General features: G+C 32.1%; 1 protein-coding gene across 1 annotated transcript in view; it reads right to left on the reverse strand.

Annotated features, from left to right (window-relative positions):
- Nucleotides 1-2,855: 2,855 nt before the first annotated feature.
- Nucleotides 2,856-22,687, reverse strand: part of LOC145291450 (protein Wnt-11b-2-like) — a 490,311-nt gene continuing 470,479 nt past the window's right edge. Inside the window, exons 4-5 of the mRNA XM_080137307.1 lie at nucleotides 17,695-17,987; nucleotides 2,856-3,233 (exon numbers count right to left, since the gene is read on the reverse strand). Coding sequence (XP_079993433.1) covers nucleotides 3,059-3,233; nucleotides 17,695-17,987 — 468 coding nt within the window. The 3' untranslated portion in view covers nucleotides 2,856-3,058. The remainder of the gene's footprint in view (nucleotides 3,234-17,694; nucleotides 17,988-22,687) is intronic.

Below are 22,687 nucleotides of genomic sequence, written 5' to 3' on the forward strand. Positions count from 1 at the left end.
ATATTGGTTTCGTGTACATTGAAAAATCGTCCAGACAATGTGCAATCTTAGTTCTAAAGCAAGCAATGCAAACCAACTAAAATTTTCCCCAGAGGCAATCAAACCTTCCACAGATTATTCGGCGTACATTAATTATTTACATGCATATAACATATTGAACAGTTGTCATAGGTTACACGCACTCAACCATATTCCTAGATTTAACAATAACAAAAATCCAAACTATTCTAAATTTATTGCACTACTATTTTTCTACTTACATCCGGAAATTAGATTCAATGTATTGATAAATACTAGTTAAGATAGAAACTCGGTACTTTTTAAAATTGTAACTTTAACGAGCACTTTCATTTCGTTGTAAACACATATTCGGATGACTAAAACAGATGAACATTCGGGTAGAAGAAAGGTAGAGGTAAACAAAAAGAGCTGAAAATGTCGTATGGGAGTATTCTTTTCTCCAACTTTTCGTTCATTTCTATAGTTTGACGATACGAGCCAGAATCGAAAGTGCTCACCATAATAATAAATCATTATGATTTTCGAAAAGGGGCTTAAAGTAATTATCAGATAAAGCGAAATAAAATAAGCAAGGAGCAGAACTGTGTTGTTTAACTACATATATATATATATATATATATATATATATATATATATATATACATATATATGTATATTTGTATGTATACATATATATATATGTATGTATATATATGCATATATATGTATGCATATTTATATATGTATATATATGTATGTGTATATGTATATATATACTATGTATGTATCTATCTATATATATATATGTATATGTATATATATGTATGTATATATATGTATATGTATATATATGTTTATATATGTATGTATGTATATATGTAAGCATATATATATATGTATGTATATATAGGTAAGTATATATGTATGTATATATATATGTATGTTTGCATATATGTATTTATATATATGTATATATACATATATGTATACATCTGTATATATATGCGCATATATATATGTATATATGTACATATCAGTATATGTGTACACATATATGCATATATATATGTACATATATATGTATATATATATGTACATATTTATGTATATATATATGTATATATACATATATATATTATTATTGAGATGAGTATTATTTATATTTATTTTTTTCCTCTTTATTAGTTGTTGTTTCCCGACGTTTCGGCCTTCGTCAGGTGGTAACCGCGACGGATAGGAACTTCGAATCTGCTAACTGCATACTCAGCATTCACTGACATCCATGGTTGTTGTCGTCTCAGCAGGTTTCGGCAAAGTAAGCCTGTGGTCGGTTTTGGGTAGGATTGAAACCACTATCTTCAGACAATGCTCATCTGGATCCTTAGAGAGTCAACGTCTCTATCAACTGCGCCACGGTTAGTCCTATATATATATATATATATATATATATATATATATATATATATATATATATATATATATATATATATATATACATATATACACAATTACAAACGAAAAAGTTATTCCATAATATATGTAATTATTAGTGATCGACCAAGCGCCCGTAAATAACGAAAGATTTATAATCTTATGCCGACTGTAAGAACAATAATGATGTTGGCAGCTATTATAACGAAACAATAATATCCTTCCAATATTCTGCTTCTATATATTTTAATAAATATTTGAGGTTCTTACTCCGGTAATTCAGCACTCTGGGCTATTTACATTTTAAAAGAGTACACTTTTAAATATATATATACATACACACGCACACACACACATATATATATATATATATATATTAATACGTGTATATATGCTCATATATATGCTCATATATTTATATGTACATGTGAATATATATATATATATATATGTATATATATATATATGTGTGTGTGTGGGTGTGTGTGCGTGTGTGTGTGTGTGTGTATAATAATCATATATCTGTGTGTGTCGTCACAATTTCATATATCTGTAAGTATGTGTGCGTTGTAAACCTTTAATCATTCACGTTTCGTTGAATATAACCGGCAAAAGAAAAATGGAGATTATTTTCACGAATATTATATTTTCGGTTTACACTATACAACGCATTTGAAATAATTGTCTCTTTCTATATATATAATTTAGGAATTTTCCGAGAGTTCGGGCCCACTTCTGGACCATTTTCAGGACTAGTAGGAATCTTTATGGAACCTACAGTATAAACGAGACGGTGCCTAAATACTGACATCACAAAACAACAACGACGGGAATAAGAAGGAAGTCTAATTTGAAACACTGCGTCTTTGATCAAAATAACGAAAACGGAAAATTTTTAAAGTGGATAGTTCGATTGGATGCACAAAGTTCTGTTATGTCAATCACCTTCATTTAGGAAAAAGTAAATTGTGTAAAGTTTTATTGTTCTCAGCCATATTCAAGTATATATATATATATATATATATATATATATATATATATATATATATATATATATATATATGACTTGCATGAATACTGTCAATGTTTCGACATTTCTTTTTGAGTCTCTGAAAAATGTATTAGGTCGAAATTATATCAGTATCTAAATATGAAAACATCATTTTTAACAAGTGTTCTACTTTTAACACTATTGTCCGTTTTTGGATCCAATACCTTCTATATTAACCGATTTTACCACAGACAATGAAAGTTGTTATAATCTTTATATATATATATATATATATATATATATATATATATATATATATATATATACATATATATATAAATATATATATATATATGCATATATATATATGTATGCATAATATGTGTATATAAATATATATATATATATGTATGTGTGTATATGGGTATATGTATATATATATATATATACATATATATATATATATTAACACTTTAAAATAAAAAGAAAAAAGCAAAATGAAAATATTAATACATTTTTCACATTGCTTTTTTCTTTTTATTTAAAAATCTGGTGATTTTTATTAATAGATATATTTGTTCTATCTTCTTTTCCTCTGGAACGATATGGATAATTGTTCTGTTGGGTGTGCCCTATTTACTTGCAAGTGCTCAACTCGATCCTCTTTGTGCAGGCGTCGCACTTGACATAGCAGCACCACACGTACTGGCATTGGCAGCGTTCAGATATGGTCCGAACGAAGGTGTGATGGCCACGCCCACAGCACATCGTTCGACAGCCACCGCTTCCGCTTCTGTTTTTGTCACAAAATCTGTAAGAAATAAAAGAAATAACAATACTTTAGATAAAGTTAACATTTTTAACGATAAATGCAATTGTGAAGAAGAAAAGCGTTACGGGTGTAGTTTTGTGTGTAGTTGAATCAATCACAAAATTAAAAAAAATAACGTATAACTTAGAAAATCATACAAACAAAACGATTAACAGAAGCATTATTTTCTCATATGATTCCAGACATTGAATTATCATATATTGAACTGGATTAGTTAGCTGCATATTAATAACGCTTTTTCCCCAGATCAACTGTATGTAAAAAAATGTTAACGACTTGCCTGTGTGGCGCGGTGATTGGTCAAAACAGATGGGCATTGGATAGAGAAAATATAACAAACACATTCGTATTAGAAATTATGTCATTTGAGCAAAAATTCGTAATTCGGTTTGTTGCAAGGAGCAACGACGTAATTGTATGTGAGATAGGTATATTCCAGCTTAACGACCACAGCCACTCACTTTTTGGTCACCAATCAGTGAGACAAAGACTAAAATCTCGCAGTAGCTTCATGAATATAGAGGAAATCCATCCCAGGCAAGCTGCCTCCGATAGGATGGAACGATGGCGAGACTATAACAGCAGGAATAAAAATTAAGCCCTACCAGGCCCAAAAGAAACACTCACCCAGGGTTCAAACCTTGGTAGAAAAAACTGGGCAACTCTAAATAGAGCCAGCACCAAAGTAGGCAAAACAAAAGACAATCTCCAGAAGTGGGGCTTAGACACCTCACCTTTTGTCCATGTGGAGAGGTACAAACGATGCCCCACCTTAGGAAAAACTGGCGATTGCGTCCTCATTGCTCAAGCCAAGACCTTAAGGAGGCAAACAGCACCGCCACGGAGTCTAATACTTGATCTCTATATAAGATAAATAGACATTTGTGTATTCCAATGGTTCTCAACCTGTTTTCAATCATGATTTTCTTTTTTTTTATGTATTTTGGTGAACCCTTATAGTTTATTTTATTTTTCAGTAATGTAAAGAAAACCAAAGAACACATATGAACAGGTTATCTTGAAGGATGACTGAACCAATATTAACGTTACATGGACCATGGGCGTCCACATGGGCCCCGGTTGAGAACCATTGGGCTGTATTCTATTAAAATTTTGCTTTTCTTTTTAACAACTGAGTTTGTAGAGAAGTTAAGAGCATAATATTCCTTTATCCAACTGAACATTTGGTATAGAATACATTTCTTGTTGTCTCCTAATTGGATTTCACAACAAGAATCTAGTGGGGTGGGGTATACGGTTCCCTTCCGTTACTTGAGGTAACATCACTCGGAAAAGATGTACCATTCCTCATAAAGACCCGTGTAAGTTAGCCATAGGAGGAGATATGATATGGACCGCGGATACTATGTGCCATCGAATATTTAGTCAGGGTTTACTTGAAGGGAATTGTATCCTTATGTCAGGCTTTCCTGACAAAACCCTGTACACGGAGATGGTATACACTTAAGGACAGTGACTAGTAAGCATTGACATTATATCCAGTAAATATTTAAGTTTTCTCCAGCAGGCATTTTAGTTCTCGCAAGTCTTTTTCAGCAGACAGTCAAGTGCTCTCCAGTAGGCAATCAAGTTTAGAGTAGCACATCGCAATGACCGGCCAATGACGGCGAACGCAACAGGAATAAAATATCCAGTTATACAATGTCAACGCGATAAAATAAACTAACGCAATACACTAATTTATCTTAATATGCTCAATCGATGAATTTTGTCAGTTCGTTGATATCATTACATTGAGCGACTTTTTGTACTTTACAATTTATTTTTCTACATAGTCGCCATCATTGCATTTTTTCTGTAAATTTGTTGACGCATCTCTGCTTCTGACGTACGTCAATGACAGGTGTTGCTTTCTTATAGCACGGTCACTCGATCAATATCTCCAACATAAAGATGAAACTTTAGATCATGAACGCAGACGTTCAGTCATCATAACAGTGCGATTTACAATCACCTTTGATCCATTCGAGCGTCATAAAATCGGAGGCATTATTTCTGGAGTGCTTCTCGTATATTAACTTCACATGTCAAGGCAATTCAATATGGTAAACCTCAAAGTATTTCACACATATTGATGAATCAGGAGGGGCTATCGCAACCTACATAATATCAAATGCTAAAAATAGAAATATTTCGAACTATTAAATTTTAACTCATTTTAAAAATAAATAAATAAATACCTTTTCCCAATTTTTTTTTTTTTTTCGTGAAATGTACCTGAAACTTGACTATCAACTTTGAACAATTTCACAAGTAAAATCCGATGTTCAGTTTGATTTGACGATTTAGCTAGGAGCATGAAATTACATATTTTTATATGGTATTTGGAGTTTTCTTTAAATATAGCAATAATATACTAATCTAATAATTGCTCTGCAATTTCATGGAGCTCTTAAAGCGACGTTACCCTAGAAAAGCAGCTTATATCCAACTCGGCTCAACAGAACTCTATACAGTCTTAAATATTTTTCAACCTTTAGAACAGTACGAACTAAATGACAAGTTCCAAATCTTTCTTTGAATATATTTCTTGCTTGTAAATCAATGAATCTCTTTTAATTCTAAGATCAGTCACCATTCAAGGAATTACGCTATTCTTTATATATTTCGTAGGAAACATCATTTTTACAAGCATTTAAAAACAAAACAATTGTTATATGGCGCCGTAGCAGTGTTTATCGGACAACACCTCTCTTTAAAACAAAAACAAAAAAATAACGGTCAGGATAAAAGATACGTTAATATTTTATTTATTTATTTATTTATTTTATTTTTGATCACGATTAATCTTTTCTCTTATTTTATTATAACAAAAAGAATCTAGTAGTTGTGTTATGCATAATGAAAATGTATTAGATATTCAGAAGACTATTGTAGTTTATGGAGTATTAATTAATCTATTGTACTCCTCATCATAGTTATATTGGATATTTATATTTTAGTGTATTCTATTACAATTATTTTAATTGTATGTTTAAGCTTCATTTGCAAATATGTTTGTGTCTATTATATATATAAATCCTTAATCCTGTCTCTCTGTTTGTTTGTTTGTCTGTCTGTTTACAATTTGATTAATATATACAAAACTTCCTGCTGAAAACGGTTATCTATATAAATTTTATTTACTGTAAGATTTTCTATATAAATAAATAGCATCACGATCAATATATATACACTATATTGAAGGCAATGTACATAATAGAACTAATCTAATTTGCATATTATATTAAAGAACATCTTTTTAAATAATTCGCTCAATTAAAATTACTGATTATACTAATGTAATTGATGTAATTGTTCTATTTAAGAGTATTATTTAAAGTTAATGTATTTAAATTATTTTAATTCAAGTTATTTTGTACTATTTGCTAAACTGACACATTTAAAGTAATTTTCACTGATATTTCACTTCAGGTTATGAACGAATATAGTTTTTAACCAAATCGAGAGATATGGTGATAAAATGATTTGTTTTAATTATTTATTTTCTATAAATGTAAAAGTTACAAATATTGATAAAAAAATAATTAGGCTAAGGATGATTTTATTTTTCGATGAAATATTTTAAATCGTTAGCTCTCTATTAAAGTCTCGGCTATAAATGTCGATTCATTGTAAGGTGTGAGCACGTTTACCAAAAGGTTAAAATTCATCTCCTACGGACGATTTTAAAATCATTTTTCAACTATTCACTTGACTGTCTGAATTTTATTGTCGTTTCCATAATACTTTGAAAAAGAAACAAGGTAAAGTAATGCTTTTTATATCAAATATATTCCTACGCGTTTTTTTTTTTTCACTTTTTTTTCTTCGATTTTCTTTTGAGAAAGACCTTATGTTTTCCTATCTGGGTAATTGATTTAGCTGATAATATATATTGTGTGGGGGAGTTTCGATGTAATTATGGGTTTTTTCGGGGGGAGGGGTGCCGCTTTATGTCTCAGCGTCACTCAAAGAAAAATAATTGCAGAAGTACAAAAATGCGGGTGTTTTTATCTGTTTAGTACTTCTGCAGTTTACGAACCGTGCTATTTTTTAGATATGATTTACAAGTGTAATTCAATTTTTGCCGTATCTTTTGTTTATTAATTTTTTATGTGAAAGTCCTTCCTTTATTAAAAATGGGGTACTTTTTATATACACAACCAAGCATAGTTTATCCGCAAAAATCCTATTTTACATTTTTGGGAGCAACACAAACTGAAAACGGACCTGTACAGTTTTTTTTCTACGTAATGTAGAACTTTCGTTTACATTTTTACCAGTGGTACAAGAAATGCCGTTTACCCAGAAGTTTTGGTTTCTAACCTGTAATTACATAAATATTAAAAGAATGTCAATTAGTATTGCGTAATACAAATATATCCGTAGCAAAGCTCGGGTAAATCAGCTAGTAAATATATATATATATATATATATATATATATATATATATATACACAAATTTTATAAATGTATATATATATATATATGTATGTATATATATATGCATATATAAGTTATGGGACGACATATATATATATATATATATATATATATATATATATATATATATATATATATATATATATACATGCGTATGTATATAATCGGAATTAGGAATCGAAAAATTGGAGTTTTGGGGTATCGGAATCAAAAATATTTGCGCCTATTTTCCGATGCCAAAATCGATTCCTTAAATTATGTTTTTTATTTTATTTTGGCTTAAGAAAAATCTTGCATCGCTGATAGTAATAATACAATAATAAATATTTATTGATTTTAACTTCTACTATGACTAAAACCTCTACATGGCCCACTTCACAAGGTATGTGTTTCCGTTTGAGATAATATAGGTGCATTTAATGTGTTTTTACGGTAATCAGAATGAAATAACACTTTTATAGTTAAATATTTAGAGATTTATAAACAATCGGAATCGGTAATTGTATCGGAATCGGAAATTTAGTACGGAATCGGTAATTTTATCGGAATCGGGAAAATATTGGAATCGTCCAATCATTAGTGTATGTATATATATATATATATATATATATATATATATATATATATATATATATTTATTTATTTATATATATATATATACGTATGTATATATACATATACGTATATATATATATATATATATATATATATATAAGTCTAAGGTAAAAGTGGTAAAAACAGATTAAAAGAGCTCAATACGTTAGAAGAGCTGTTGTCACTAGTGACATATGGCCGAGTTGACCTAGACGTTGTATCAGTTTACAATTACCCAAAGGTGCTGAGTTCAATCCTGAACGAAGGCAGTGAAAAGTAACATTCAAAACAGAGAATCATCAACTATGTCCCAGAGCCTAGCTGGAGTCCGAACACGGTACCCCCGTAATAATAATAAAGTGCTGGGTTCGAGACTCCTAACAAACGGTTCCCCAGTTAGATACAAAACACCTGATGAAGGCCGGAGGGCAAAACGGCCGAAACGTTGTGACTATAACAACTAAGATGAGGAAGTCAGTCCGACAATCTCAATATCGATAGTCTTTTCTTTTTTTTTTAAACTAAAGATCACCACTAATCAACGCCCAAAAGGTACTCAGTACTTGTAGATAAGGTTTAATGAGCGTCGGGTAGATGATTTTTAATGGGTTTTTTTTTAAAAGTACGGCTTAGAAAAAAAACTTACTTGCAGTAGATTTGCAAACGATCATGTTGGAAGCTTGGAAGTAGAACTTATTGTATTTTGTTTCACAGAAGACTAGTTTTAGAAAAAGAAACTTTTCTCATGGAGTTTCCGTTAATTTTACGTACTGATAGGGCGGGAGGAAATATATCGACAGTTGTTATAGCGAGACGCCTGTTGGTTGCGAATGTTTTATTGAAGGATACCTTAATATAAGCTAAGTCGAGCCCTTGCCACGAAATTAAGAATAGAGCAGAAATAGATTCGCAACGTTTAATCTGTGAGAAACAGAGAGTAGGAAGGTGAAAAGACGTCGCTCACTAGATTTCGAAGACTGTTTTGTATCCTGTCAAGGCAGGAAATATTGTTCAGAACAACTCCTTCATAAATGTAGCAATGATACTCTATTAAATGGCTTGAACTTTTATATGATTAAATTGTTTAATTTATTTACTTTGCAATAGTTAAATTTTGATATAGGCTCTTACATATATTAATAGCTGAAAATTAATATCTTGATATAAAATGGCTATTTTACATATATGTCTTATGAATGTGTCAAAGAGAAACATTTAATTTCAAACATCTGTATGAAAGACATTCATTTTTTTAGCATAAATCTCATGTTTAAAGTTTATATTTGTGGTTGTATTTCTACGATTAAACAGACAGTTCGAAATAGAACAAGATATTAAAATATCTGTTTTTTTTTATTTCAATTATAACTGGTAATTTGTTGTGAGGTTTCGAACATAAATAAATATTAATGAGTCTCACTGACCCGGTCCCTAAACTGTTCAATTCTAGGCGAGAATCAGAGGACTCCGAAGAGCCATAAAAAGACCAGTTTGATCCGAAAAGTTAGTTTATAGCTGCCATACTCGTGCCAACATCGGACACGGACGGCTAGTTCTCAGCGCCGGCGCAGTACGTGGTAACTTTTATTTTTCCATTCGTTAACTCTTTTTGCAATAAAATCTTCGTTGCACTTTCGACGTTCCAGTTTATAAGTAACTGAAGCAGACAAAATGGCGACGATTGATGGACGTCTTACGTTCGGTTCTGCGCCGTTCCAACAAAAAAAAAAAAAAAAAAAAGAAAAAGGGGAGGGAGAGAACGACGTGAAGGCGGGAGGTTTGGAAAATAAACTCCGATCAGATAATTTAGCCGAGAAATCGGGTTAGTTTGGTGTATTTTTGTCAAGTTATAAAATTGATATCGATTAAAACAAAGTCTCTCGGGGACAGCATGGAGACGTGACGGGGTTCTGTGGGTGATAATAAATCAATCATATTGACTGAGAAATCTGACTTTGCGAGATTTTGTCGAAAACCAGGACTTTTCGAGTTGGTAAATTATTTAGTAAGACAAATGTAACGAGTACGGTGTACTTTCTCTGCAGATCAGGCATGACTTTGCAAAATATCCGTACTAGGATTAGCTCACTCTGCTATCAAAATGTCCGAGCAGCCCCGTTAGCAATCACAGTAAGGGAACCTAAGGTGATTAATAATAGACTAAACTTTTGAAGTGTACCGTTGTCGCGGACCAACACACGTTGTGTGCAGTTTCACTGGCAACGGAAACATAAACAAAGAATAGGAAATAACTCCAACTCGCTTGTTCTTTGTAGCTAAAGCAATTATTTCCTAACGTAACGCACGTGATCTAGAACCTTATTCACGCCTCTCACGAGATCTCGTCTCTCTTGTGATCGTTCTCTTTCTCCTTTTTATAGTCATTTTTCTCCACCGGCAACGTCACTTCGTATACATTTACATCCGCTCACAGGCGCTAGTTGATTAGTGATGATCCTTAGTAAAAAAAAAAAGAAAAGAAAAAAAGACTATCATATCTGTAACATTTGTACTTTAACTTAACACGAAAACAAACATTTTTCCCTCATAATAAATATGTGATCTTTAAAAAATTAAACAATTTTAATTTCACAGCCAACTAAGATTAAGATGAATAGAAACATTTGACAGCGTCGATATCCTTGAAATATTGTACAACTATGACAAACAAACGAGTAGAATGTGCGTCTATCACACTTGTAGAGATGGCTGTATTGCATCTAAGATTACTATTTCAAGCATAAACGTGTCAAACGGACAAAAATAGTATTTCGAGTTTAATTATGACTGACCAACCGCTCATTGCTGATGCTATTCTCTATCTATATAAGAGGCAGGTACGTTCAAGGATGGAATACTGTTGCCACATCTGGGTAGGAGCTGCAAGAAAGGACTTGGCCTGCCTTGATAGAGTTCAAAATAGACTTCATAGCCTCGTAGGAGATGTCCTTTTCTCTTCCTTGCAACCTCTATCTCACAGAAGAGATGTTGCGAGTTTGTCTCTGATGTATCGTTATTTTCATGGAAAGTGTTCATCTGAGCTTCAATCTATGGTCCCCCCTCGCCAAACTTTCACAAGAAACACTCGTCTAGCTGTAAACACTATCAATAATTCCCCCCACTCTTTATCTGTACCTAAACCTAAACGTAGATTCCATGAACAAAGCTTCTTTCTTAGAACTGCACGCCTGTGGAATTGTCTTCCGTTTTCCTGCTTTCCGGCTGACTACAATATGGTTGTGTTCAAGTCTAACGTAAATAAGTTCTTGATGAGCCGTTCCATATAAGTTATCAAATTAACCAAATTTTCATTACTAATGATTACTATATTGTCCAATTTCTACTGTACACTCTTTAACCCTTATCCTTGAGTGGCCTATTGGCCTTGATAATGTGGTGATGCCTATGTAAAAAAAAAAATCCTTGGACGCATCTGAAAACTGTAAAGTTAAAATTAGATGTTTGATTTTTTTTCTTTTACCAGAATCATTGGGCAGAACTCTGATTTATAATAATGCGTCACAACTTACCTAGGCGAAAAACACTCGAGGGTGAGGTTAATGAGATTTTTTTTAAATGGCGGATGAACAATACAGTGGGAGGATGAAAAACGAACGGTGAAAAAACAATAATTTGATTAGTTAAGAAGAAGAGTGGATAAATATTTGTTGACATTGAATCTGAAGACGACTATGTTGTAGCGAGAAGTGAATCAGTTCCGTTATATTACCTTCCCCGAATGAAAACTTATTAGAAATAAACTGACCATGCAAACTTTTTTTGTCTAAAATAAACAAATAAAGAAATGAAATAATTATCGGTATTATAGCTAGACGAGTTCTTGTTGTGAATGTTTATTATATTTATGTCGCATTCACCCAATATATGCCTTTCACTGTAAAAATGTAGTTTCTAATTGAAGTATGACAGACTAATGGATAAAGATTCATAAAGAGATCTTAGGGTGTATTTAATCAAAGAGTATCTATGACTACAGCCTCACTTGTTAAATTATGTCTATTGGCGCTTAAAATGTAGGCGTATATATATATATATATATATATATATATATATATATATATATATATATGCATATATATGCATATATATATGCATATATATATCTATGCATATATATGCATATATATATGCAGATATATACGTATATATATATACGTATATATATATATATATATATATATAAACGTATATATATACGTATATATATATATAAACGGATATCTATATATAAACGTATATATATATAAACGTATATTTATAAACGTATATATATATATATATATAACCGTATATATATATAAACGCATATATATATATAAACGTATATATATATATATATAAACATATATATATATATATATATAAACGTATATATAAACGTATATATTGGTATATTTAGGCAGCATTTTTTCATTCAAGCAAATATTTGCATGAATGAAACGTATATATATATATAAACGCATATATATATATAAACGTATATATATATATAAACGTATATATATATATATAAACGTATATATATACATATATATAAACGTATATATATAAACGTATATATAAACGTATATATATAAACGCATATATATATATATAAACGTATATATATATATAAACGTATATATAAACGTATATATATAAACGTATATATATATAAACGTATATATATAAACGTATATATATGAACGTATATATATAAACGTATATATATATATAAACGTATATATATAAACGTATATATATAAACGTATATATATAAACGTATATATATAAACGTATATATATATATATATATATATATATATATATATATATATATATATATACGTATACGTGTGTGTAAATGCATATACCAATTCCACATTGAAAATACTCACAATAATATACCAACTGGATTTGGCTTTCCAAGTATATACAACATCTGTTTAAACAATAATTTCAATTTCCTATCATGAATACGTATCTATAAAACACGTTACCTTTCGTTCTAATGCCCAAATCAATGATGCGTCTGTCCAGAAACTTTTGGCTAATAGTAGCTTGACTACTTCGACTGAAAGTAACTTTCGTCAATCAGTGTTTTTGTGAGAAAGACCTAAGAACAGTTATATTGCACTTGCTTGTCATTGATTCCTGAGTGAGTATGCTCTCAGCGTTATGTACGCGTAGTATAAACGTTTATTATTAAGATCTGTTTGTATGAACGTCGTTTTTACAAGTTCCCTGGCTACAGAAAGAGGCAATTTTTACAGGTTTGAAAGATACAAGCACAACACTTCAAACATGCAGTTCGAACGTTTCTTACCGTTGATTTTAGTTTAAGGGAAAGGAACTAGCTTCGTGTTGGCTTTTTACGTCCGGGTAGCTTTTGTGAGGGATAATGTGGCGCACCAAAACATGGGAAGGGCCCTGAATAAGTTACCTATATATCGTATGCCCTTCCATTCATCTGCTCAGTTACCTGCAGCTTACAGTTTGTTTGTTTTTTATTTAAGCAGGTGAAACAAAATTAAAACAAATGAGATTTATGCTAAAAAATATAAAATATGTAGTGCTCCCTATAAACTAAACACATTACTTGAAACGAAATAACCTACTTATCCAGAGTGGAGAACAGCTATTAGTACCAGGAAAATGGGGGAATACAATGTGCATATTGCTGCACTATCTGAGACTTATTGAAAAGAGTGCATGATACAATTTAATTTGCGGAAAGACAAAGCCAAGAGAGTAAAAATAGAGAAGTTCCTTATCTTGCTATCAGGACAAATTCGACGTCTTAGTGAACCCCTCTTTATGGAATTAACGATCGAATCATATTCAGAGCTTCTACTAGGGACGATTATCGAAATCGAAATCGGGAATCGAAAAAACTTTTTGGCGTATCAGAATCGGTATCGGAATCGGGAAAATGCGTGCCTATATTTCGATGCAGAAAACGATTCTTTTAACTGTTTTTTTTTCAAATTTTTGTTTAAAGAAAATATGCTACTGCTGATAGTATATATATACTTTAAAGAAAATATTCTACTGCTGATAGTATATATATATATATATATATATATATATATATATATATATACTTTTACGAGGGACATCCTGTATATATATATATATATGAGCAAACAGTTAATAGAATATGTTAAAAAACACTTTGAAATGAGTTAAAAACATATTTAATCTGAAAAGGAAACACTAGATATATGGATAGTCCTTAATCCGTGGAGTTTCGAAGAAATACTTCCCTTCTCATCAGGGTAGGAATTAGCAAAATGCGGGATCAGATCTTACTTGAAAACAAAAAAAAGATAAGCAGAGGGTATATGGGGAATATGGCGAAGAAAAAGGTGATTACATATGAATGGATAGTCTGGTGGAATATATATATATATATATATATATATATATATATATATATATATATATATATATAAGATCGTTTCATCAGTAGCCAGCATCATTTTACGCAGATAAAATCGTGTTAAAACTTAAATAAATATTTTCACTATAAAGTTCAGAAACTAAAAAGGACATAAATACGTGCGTAACATACACACACGTCTATAAATACGCACACACACGCACACACACGCACGCACACACACCCACACACATATATATATATATATATACTTTTAAGAGGGACATCCTGTATATATATATATATATATATATATATATATATATATATATATATGCAGGATGCCCCTAGTGGCTCAGAAAATGTGGAAAAGAGGAGGAACATTCTTTTATTTTTTATATTGTTTATATTACCTGTAGCATTGTTTAAATTACATGCAGTGTTATAAAAATAAACGCTGAAAGTGTTCCCCGTTAACATCTATGCATCTCTGGACACGTTTACCAACGTTGGCAGATACTGCCTGTAGATCTTATTTGGTGATTCTCCTAATAGCGTTGGTAATGTTCTCCTTTAGCTGATCTAGATTCGTGAAGAGTATTCGCATAAACTTGGTTTTTAAAGTCCCCCAAAAATAAAAATCACATGATGACAAGTCCGTGGAACGTGGTGGCCATAACCCTTTGCTTATTGTTCTCTCTTTCGTAAACATGTCATGAACTCGTGTCAGTGATCCGTGAGACTTGTTGGAAAAAGAATTCCATTTTGTCTTTTGGTGTTAGTTGGTCGTTAGGAGAAAGATTGGAGAGACCGGTCTATTTTTAAATGTGCCGCTTAATCTGAAAAATTGATTCGAGAAAGAAAGATTGGACTACTTTTAAGTGGGCCACCCTGTATATAAATATAAATATATGTATACGCATATAAGGCCATATGCATTATATACACACGTATACGCATTGATTGTTTTCATGCAAGTTGAAAACATAAACAACTTTTTCACGACGAAACCACACATTACAAATACAGTTACAAATGTAATCGTAAATATATATAATATATTGTACTTGTCGTTTTTAAGTATATAGTTGAATGTCAAAAAACGACATTATTTTTGCATCAACTTAATATATATTTAAACTTACCCATGAATGTGTACATAAGTGTGTTTACGTTTAAGTAGCGAGGTTTGCGCATATATATATATATATATATATATATATATATATATATATATATATATATGTGTGTGTGTGTGTGTGTGTGTGTGTGTGTGTGTGTCTACCCCAGTTACTACTCATAAGAGAGTGGAGGTGACATAATTTTTATCACTAAGTTTGAAGTGCCATTGAATAAGATGACCGAATTTAAAAACAGTCGGGATGGCTGTTCATATGTATGTTCTGAAATTTAAGAAAATAATTAAATAATAATTTTTTTAATAGCCGACACATTTCCACGGTTTGCCTCGTGATTTGAAACTTTACCTTTATGACTATATTAACCATAATTGCACACAAGCCCTCGAAAGAATTGCGGTTTCTCTTTCATTTTTCCCCCATATAGAATATTGCCTTAAAATAATTCAGTTTATTTCCAAGTAAAACATTTGCATCCAAGAATATTTTTTACGATTAACAGGGTTTTTTTTTTTTCATAGGAGTCAACACTTATAAATTTCCCGATATCACTCGGGGATAAGGGTTATTGCGTGTACGGTAATCGATGGGATAATATCGTAGTAATCGTTAGTAATGGAGATTTGATGAATTGGATTTCTTATGGGGCGGTTTATTAGAAATTTGTTTATGTTGGACTTGAATACATACAAGTTGTAGTCAGCTGGGAAACAGGCAAAAGGAACAGAGTTCCACAGGCGTGCAGTTCTAAGAAAGGACCGTTTTTAATGGAATCTACGTTGTGATTTAGGCACAGATAAAGAGTGGGGAAAATTATTGACAGTGCTTTAAGCTAGACGAGTGTTTTTCGTGAAAGATTCGCGAGGGGGGACCAGAGACTGGAGCACAGACGAGCACTTGACATGGAAATATCGATAACAAAAACAGACTCGCAACGTCTCTTCTGTGGGAGATAGGTTGCAGGGAAGAGAAAAGGGCATCCCCCCCACTAAGCTCTGAAGTCTATTTTGTACTCTGTCAAGACAGGATAAGCTTTTTTAGCAGCTCCTGCCCAGATGTGGCAGCAGTACTCAATCCATTTTTTACACTATATATACACGCTGAGGCAGAGCAACTTTTCTATTTGGAATATCGGTCCTGGATATGACCTTAAACTATATCCAGTTGTGAGGGTCCAGCTTCCGGGCTTTGGGGAGTGTGGAAACACCCTTTAATTGCCACTGCTCCCAGGTCCACTCTGACCCGGAGTGGTAGTACCTATTAGGGTCCCAACTATGGGTTAAAGAGAAACCGACTTGAAAACAACAAATATATTCTATTAAAACATTTTTCTTCAAAATCTTTGGATTCGGCATCAAATAACCTGAAAGGGTTGATATGCCGTAAAACAAAAACAACCACCCAATATTTGGAATATCAATTAAATTTAAATAAGCAAGCTGCTCTGACCCACCCTGTATATATGCATGTGCGTGTGCGCGCGTGTGTGTACATGTATGCGTGTGTGTATACTAGAAAATAGCTAATCTATCATGCATAGGGCAGTTCTCTGCTTGCGTTCGTGTGTGCTTGCATGTGCATGTCCAGTTAAGTCATCAAAACTACAAAACAAAGGCCCACAAAGTTGGTATATCCTTGATGAACCGTGTTCGGACGGACAAATACCTAAAATCCATTTCTCGAGTTGCATGCATGTGTGTATGTCCAGAGAGAGAGAGGGATGGTCATAGTATAAAAAGAAAGAGACGGATAAGAAAAGCGAGAGATATGGTTTGATAAAAAAATATTACATTTTATTCCGGGCAACGCTGCATATCCCTGCTAGTAAATTATAAAAACAACAACAAAAAAGATCAAAATAATTCTGCTATGTGCTTACCTGCCTACTGTTCCCATTGAACCCATTTCTGGATCTTTCGAACAGTAATCTGGAGATTTTGTATAATAGATAAATTGATCGGAACTTATTGATTTTAGATTTGGTCGAATTGGTACGAACACTCTTTTTTTCTTTATCCGTTTTGTCCTAACTTCAACTGCCAGGGCATGGCGAGTTTTTAGTGTCACTCCAATTATGTGAAAATCCGGCAGGGATTTCCAGCATGTTTTTATATTGCAAGATCCGGAAACTCCATGGCATTTACAGGCGACCGAAAGACTTTCGCTGACCACCTGAAAGAAGAATAAAAATTAATAAATAAAAGAAAAAGTATCAGGAGGATGTTGTAGTTTACTTGTAGCAGTGGGCATAGTGTGAAAGTGTTGTGTTTGATGGCTATTAGAATGCAGTTTTTGGGAAGCGCCGTGGACAGTCGTCAATATATATGAATAATGACAAGACTGAAGAAATTTCAATAATGTTCAATTATCATATATTTATTTACCAACATATTGTGTTGTACTCAGTACCCAAATCCAAGCACAACCCAAAGACGAATAATAGACTAGAACGCAACACTTAGCACTTAATATAACACATAGTTACGTATACTCACCTATGAGGTGCCACAGGGCTTATAAAGAAGAACCCGAAGTCCTACCTTACTAATATCCCTGGAGAACCAAGTGTAAAAGAGATCCAGACAATTGCATTTAAGGGAACAGCGAGGATACTAAAAAGAGCTCTCGGTTGGTTTCAATAAAAAGCGGGGCAATATTGGCAGCTGGTTTGGCTGTCCCATACCCAGCAATACAAACTTCAAAGGAAGAAAAAAAACATATGCGTTTATCTAACATGTAACGTTTCTTACAGGAAAAGACTTTAGTATTCTATGGCTACTTATTTCTTTATGACTCTACTACATGCTAATGTTTGGACAGAAACAATCACCATATCTTATTTTTATAAATAATATAACTTTAAGTTTTAATATCAACACACACTAAATATCTTGCTTAGCTTGATTTATAACGAGTGTAAAGGGAGGCTACTCCTGACATACACAGACGTAACAAAATACGCTTTCAGACCTCCCTTATGACAATGCATTTAACTGAAACAAAAATGCTGCGACTAACACCCTAACGCATTAATAAAACTAAAAGAATCTCTATATACAAACTACAACACTACTACTACTACGAATACTACTACTACTACTACTACTACTACTAATAATAATAATAATAATAATAACAATAATGATATTTGAAATTACATATAAAATATGATAGCAAAATACAAAAAGATAAAATAAGTGAATTTATACAATTTCTAATACGATTAAAATATCCTTCATTTTTATTTGGAGATTTCCCCTTCAAATCCTTTTGTTGTAGTAAGTACACAGACATACATATCCGACATTATTAAACTTTTCTCATGGGATTCTTATAAAGAATTTTAAAAAAATCAAAAAAAAAAAACGACGTGGCTTTTATTCCGAAAGTTTACCGGTCAACATACACAATCTTTGAATTTTTTTAAACTGGAATTTGATTTAATTTATTATCGTCGACAATCGCTATTAAACCGACTAAATACTACTTCAATTACGTAAATAATTTTAATTAAATGTATTCCGCTATGATTTAAAAACATATTTTTACTTAAAAAATATTAACGTACAAAGTTATAGACAGAATTATCGCAAACATTTTATAATTTATGTATTTGCTGTAAATTTTGAGTTTTCTACATTTGACAAAATATTTTTGTTATTTGAGAGGTACGTATTTTATTTACTTTTTCTAATTCAAACAATGGATCATTACCAAAATTAATTTTGATAGATTTCCACACTTTAGTATTACATTCAAGGGTGAGTATTCTTAAAGCTTACCAATTTAACTTTAAAAATAATATTGAAAAAAAAAGAAAGGAAGTTTCTTAGTTTAAAAACGAGGGGAGCAGAAATAAAAAGTAGACATTCCCGAGAAACGCCGGCTTGGTATCCTATATATTATGTGTGCTTAAACACAACCAGGGCGACGCCTTTTATACAATCACGAATCGTAATTCTAAGCAAAATGTTTCGTTAGTTTTATTCACGTTCTTAATGTCAAGGGCTCCTTCAGTCTTTGACGGACTATGCATACCCACGAAGGGGTGCCTGCGCGCGAGATTTTTGTGACAGGAGGTGCGCAATCTCCAACCACGACTCTCCTTAATCGACATTGTTTAATACCAGTGGCCAGTGAAGTGTGTACAGGATGACTGGAAACAAATGCCGAGATAAGCGGAGAGCTCATACAGCGCCTAGAATTCCCGAATAGTCACCCATCTAGTACTTACCAGGCTCAACGTTGCCTTACTTCAGAATCTGACGGGAACCGGTGTGTCAACGGGATTATGCCGTATTTGTTCTTAATATATGTTATTGAGAAGAGTATTCCAGTAACAGAACAGGAGTATCAGGATACGATAAGTTCAAGGTTACTCAGACCAGAGAGTGTCCTGTACTTCTACAAGGTTACCATTCGCCCATGCATGGAGTATTGTTTCCACATCTGGGCTGGTGCATCTGTCCCTAGTCCTTTACTCCCAGACAAAGCTTGAAGCTGAATCGTCAATCTAATGTCCTGTATTATCAACCAAATTTCAATATCCCTGATCGCTCAAATGCTGCATCCCTGTGTCTATTTTACAAGTATTTTAATGGAATGTGCTTCGACGAACTCTAAGCACTTGTATCCCCTCGACGTACATACACCCGACTAGACCAACAGGCAACAAAATCCCACATCTATACTGTTGAGATCCCTAGATGCCGGAAAGCCTTTCATAAATAGGTTCTGCCCTCGAACTGCTAGATTTTGGAAATCTCTTCCAGGTCCCTATTTCATTGACTCTACTTACATGCAGAAGTGTAAAATGCTCTAATCCCTAGATATTATTCTGGTAAGCTTGCTCCCAAATGGTTGCCCCTTAGGTCAACATTCCAGTTTTCCTTGTTTGGGGTTAAACACAAAAAAAAAGAACAATACAAATATAGGTAAAATAATTTCAGAGAACGATGCTAACCTACAGGTAGTACTTTAATAAAAGAATTTAAAGAAACAGAAAGTGTAACTCCCCTCGCAGTTTATTTCCGTGAAATAATTATATTTATGTTATAAACGTTTTCATAAATTGTGTAAAGATAGAAAAGTATAAAAATATTAATTTATTTATTGCCGACTATTATCCTCATTTTTTCTTAGTTGTTGTTTCACGACGTTTCAGCCAACTATTCCTCTGGCTTTCGTCAGGTGGTAACCGGGACGGGATAGGAACTTCGAATCCCTAACTTCATTCTCAGCAATTGCTGCCATCCATAGTTGTTGTCATCTCGCCACATTTATTGGACAAGTAAACCTCTGACCGGCTTATGGGTAGGATTGGAACCGCTATCTTCAGACAATTCTCACCTGGAACCGTAAAGATTCAACGCCTCTATCCACTGCGCCACGGGCCCCTCTATGGTTCGAGATAATGCAGATAGGAGATTCGAAGTTCCTATCCTGTCGCGGTTTCCACCTGACAAGACCAGAGGAATAGTTGGCCGAAACGTCGTGAAACAACAAAGAAAAGATTAGTTTAATAGTCCGCAATGAATAAATTAATAAATAATACTCATCTCAATAATGAATTCCAACTAAATATAATATTAAAAAATTAATTAAAAAAATTGATTAAATACATATAAATAATACGTTGTTTTTTTTTTCTTCTAAATAAGATTTTAATAAATGAACGATATTCAATTAATATAACTATCATATTCATAAGAATTATAAAACAGTAAACCATGGATAAATCTCTGTAATTTGAGTATTTTTAACGTTTGTAATGGTAAAATAGATATTTTTATTTGTGTGGATGGGGAAATATATAAATTTTAAGCAGAATATTATACCCATTCAAAAATGTAAAAAAAAAAACCCTGAAATTTAGGGACTATTTATTGGCTTATGTTTAATGCATATTGGCAAGAATCGGCGTATATTAAATTCCACGTATGGCTTCCAAAATATATTTGCACTCTTAGCATGAGCTAAATCAAAGTAAATATAGCAAGAATTTTTATTGGTCTAGCAGGTGTATTCCTAGGTTTAAAAGTCGCCGGTTGATCAATAAAATACCATAAGATGAGTAAAACATGTAAATTATTGGTGTAATAATACGTTCAGTAAAAACATATCAACCAAAGCGCGGAAATGAAATGTGGACACAGAAAAAAATAAAATGCTTCAAATAGTGCAGCTGTTAATTCTAAGAGATTTACATTATCCGAAACCAGATAGCCAAAATTTAATTTTCAAAAAAAAAAAAAAAAAAAAAGAGTTGTAAATGATCGAATAGAAACATTGTTTGTTTTTCATTTTTTAGTATTTCATTGTAATATTTACTGAACTTGACTAAATGAAGGAAAAAGTAAATTTTTATTTGTTTCATTTTTATTTTATAAAATATTTTCATATCTATATATCTATAAAAGTGGGATTGACTGTCTGTGTATGTGTGTGTACATTTCCCTACCAAACTACTCTGTCATTTTTCGGTCTACAGACTCGAGACTTGATATAAAGGGGTATTAATATTTGAGAAATATTTAAATTGATTTTCGGTCAGAAATGTGCCTGTGACGGGGCCAACGTCCAGATATGTGACCTTTATAAACTCTACCAAACTCCTCTTCCAATTTTGGATCTAAACATTTGAAATTTTAGATGTAGGCTAATTAGACATCGGACAAACATTTTAATTTGATTTGAGCCGAAAACAATAAATATTAAAAGGGTCAAAATTAGGGTCAACGACCTTTTTACTATGGTAGTTAAGGAAGCCTATTATATAGAAGGCATTACTGTACATATGTACACTTTTTAATATATATATATATATATATATATATATATATCCACATAAAGCATATCAGTGCTGGCCTGCT

The sequence above is a fragment of the Euprymna scolopes genome, chromosome 12, assembly GCF_053919585.1.
Source record: "Euprymna scolopes isolate OS-2025 chromosome 12, ASM5391958v1, whole genome shotgun sequence".
Taxonomy (NCBI): Eukaryota; Metazoa; Mollusca; class Cephalopoda; order Sepiida; family Sepiolidae; genus Euprymna; species Euprymna scolopes.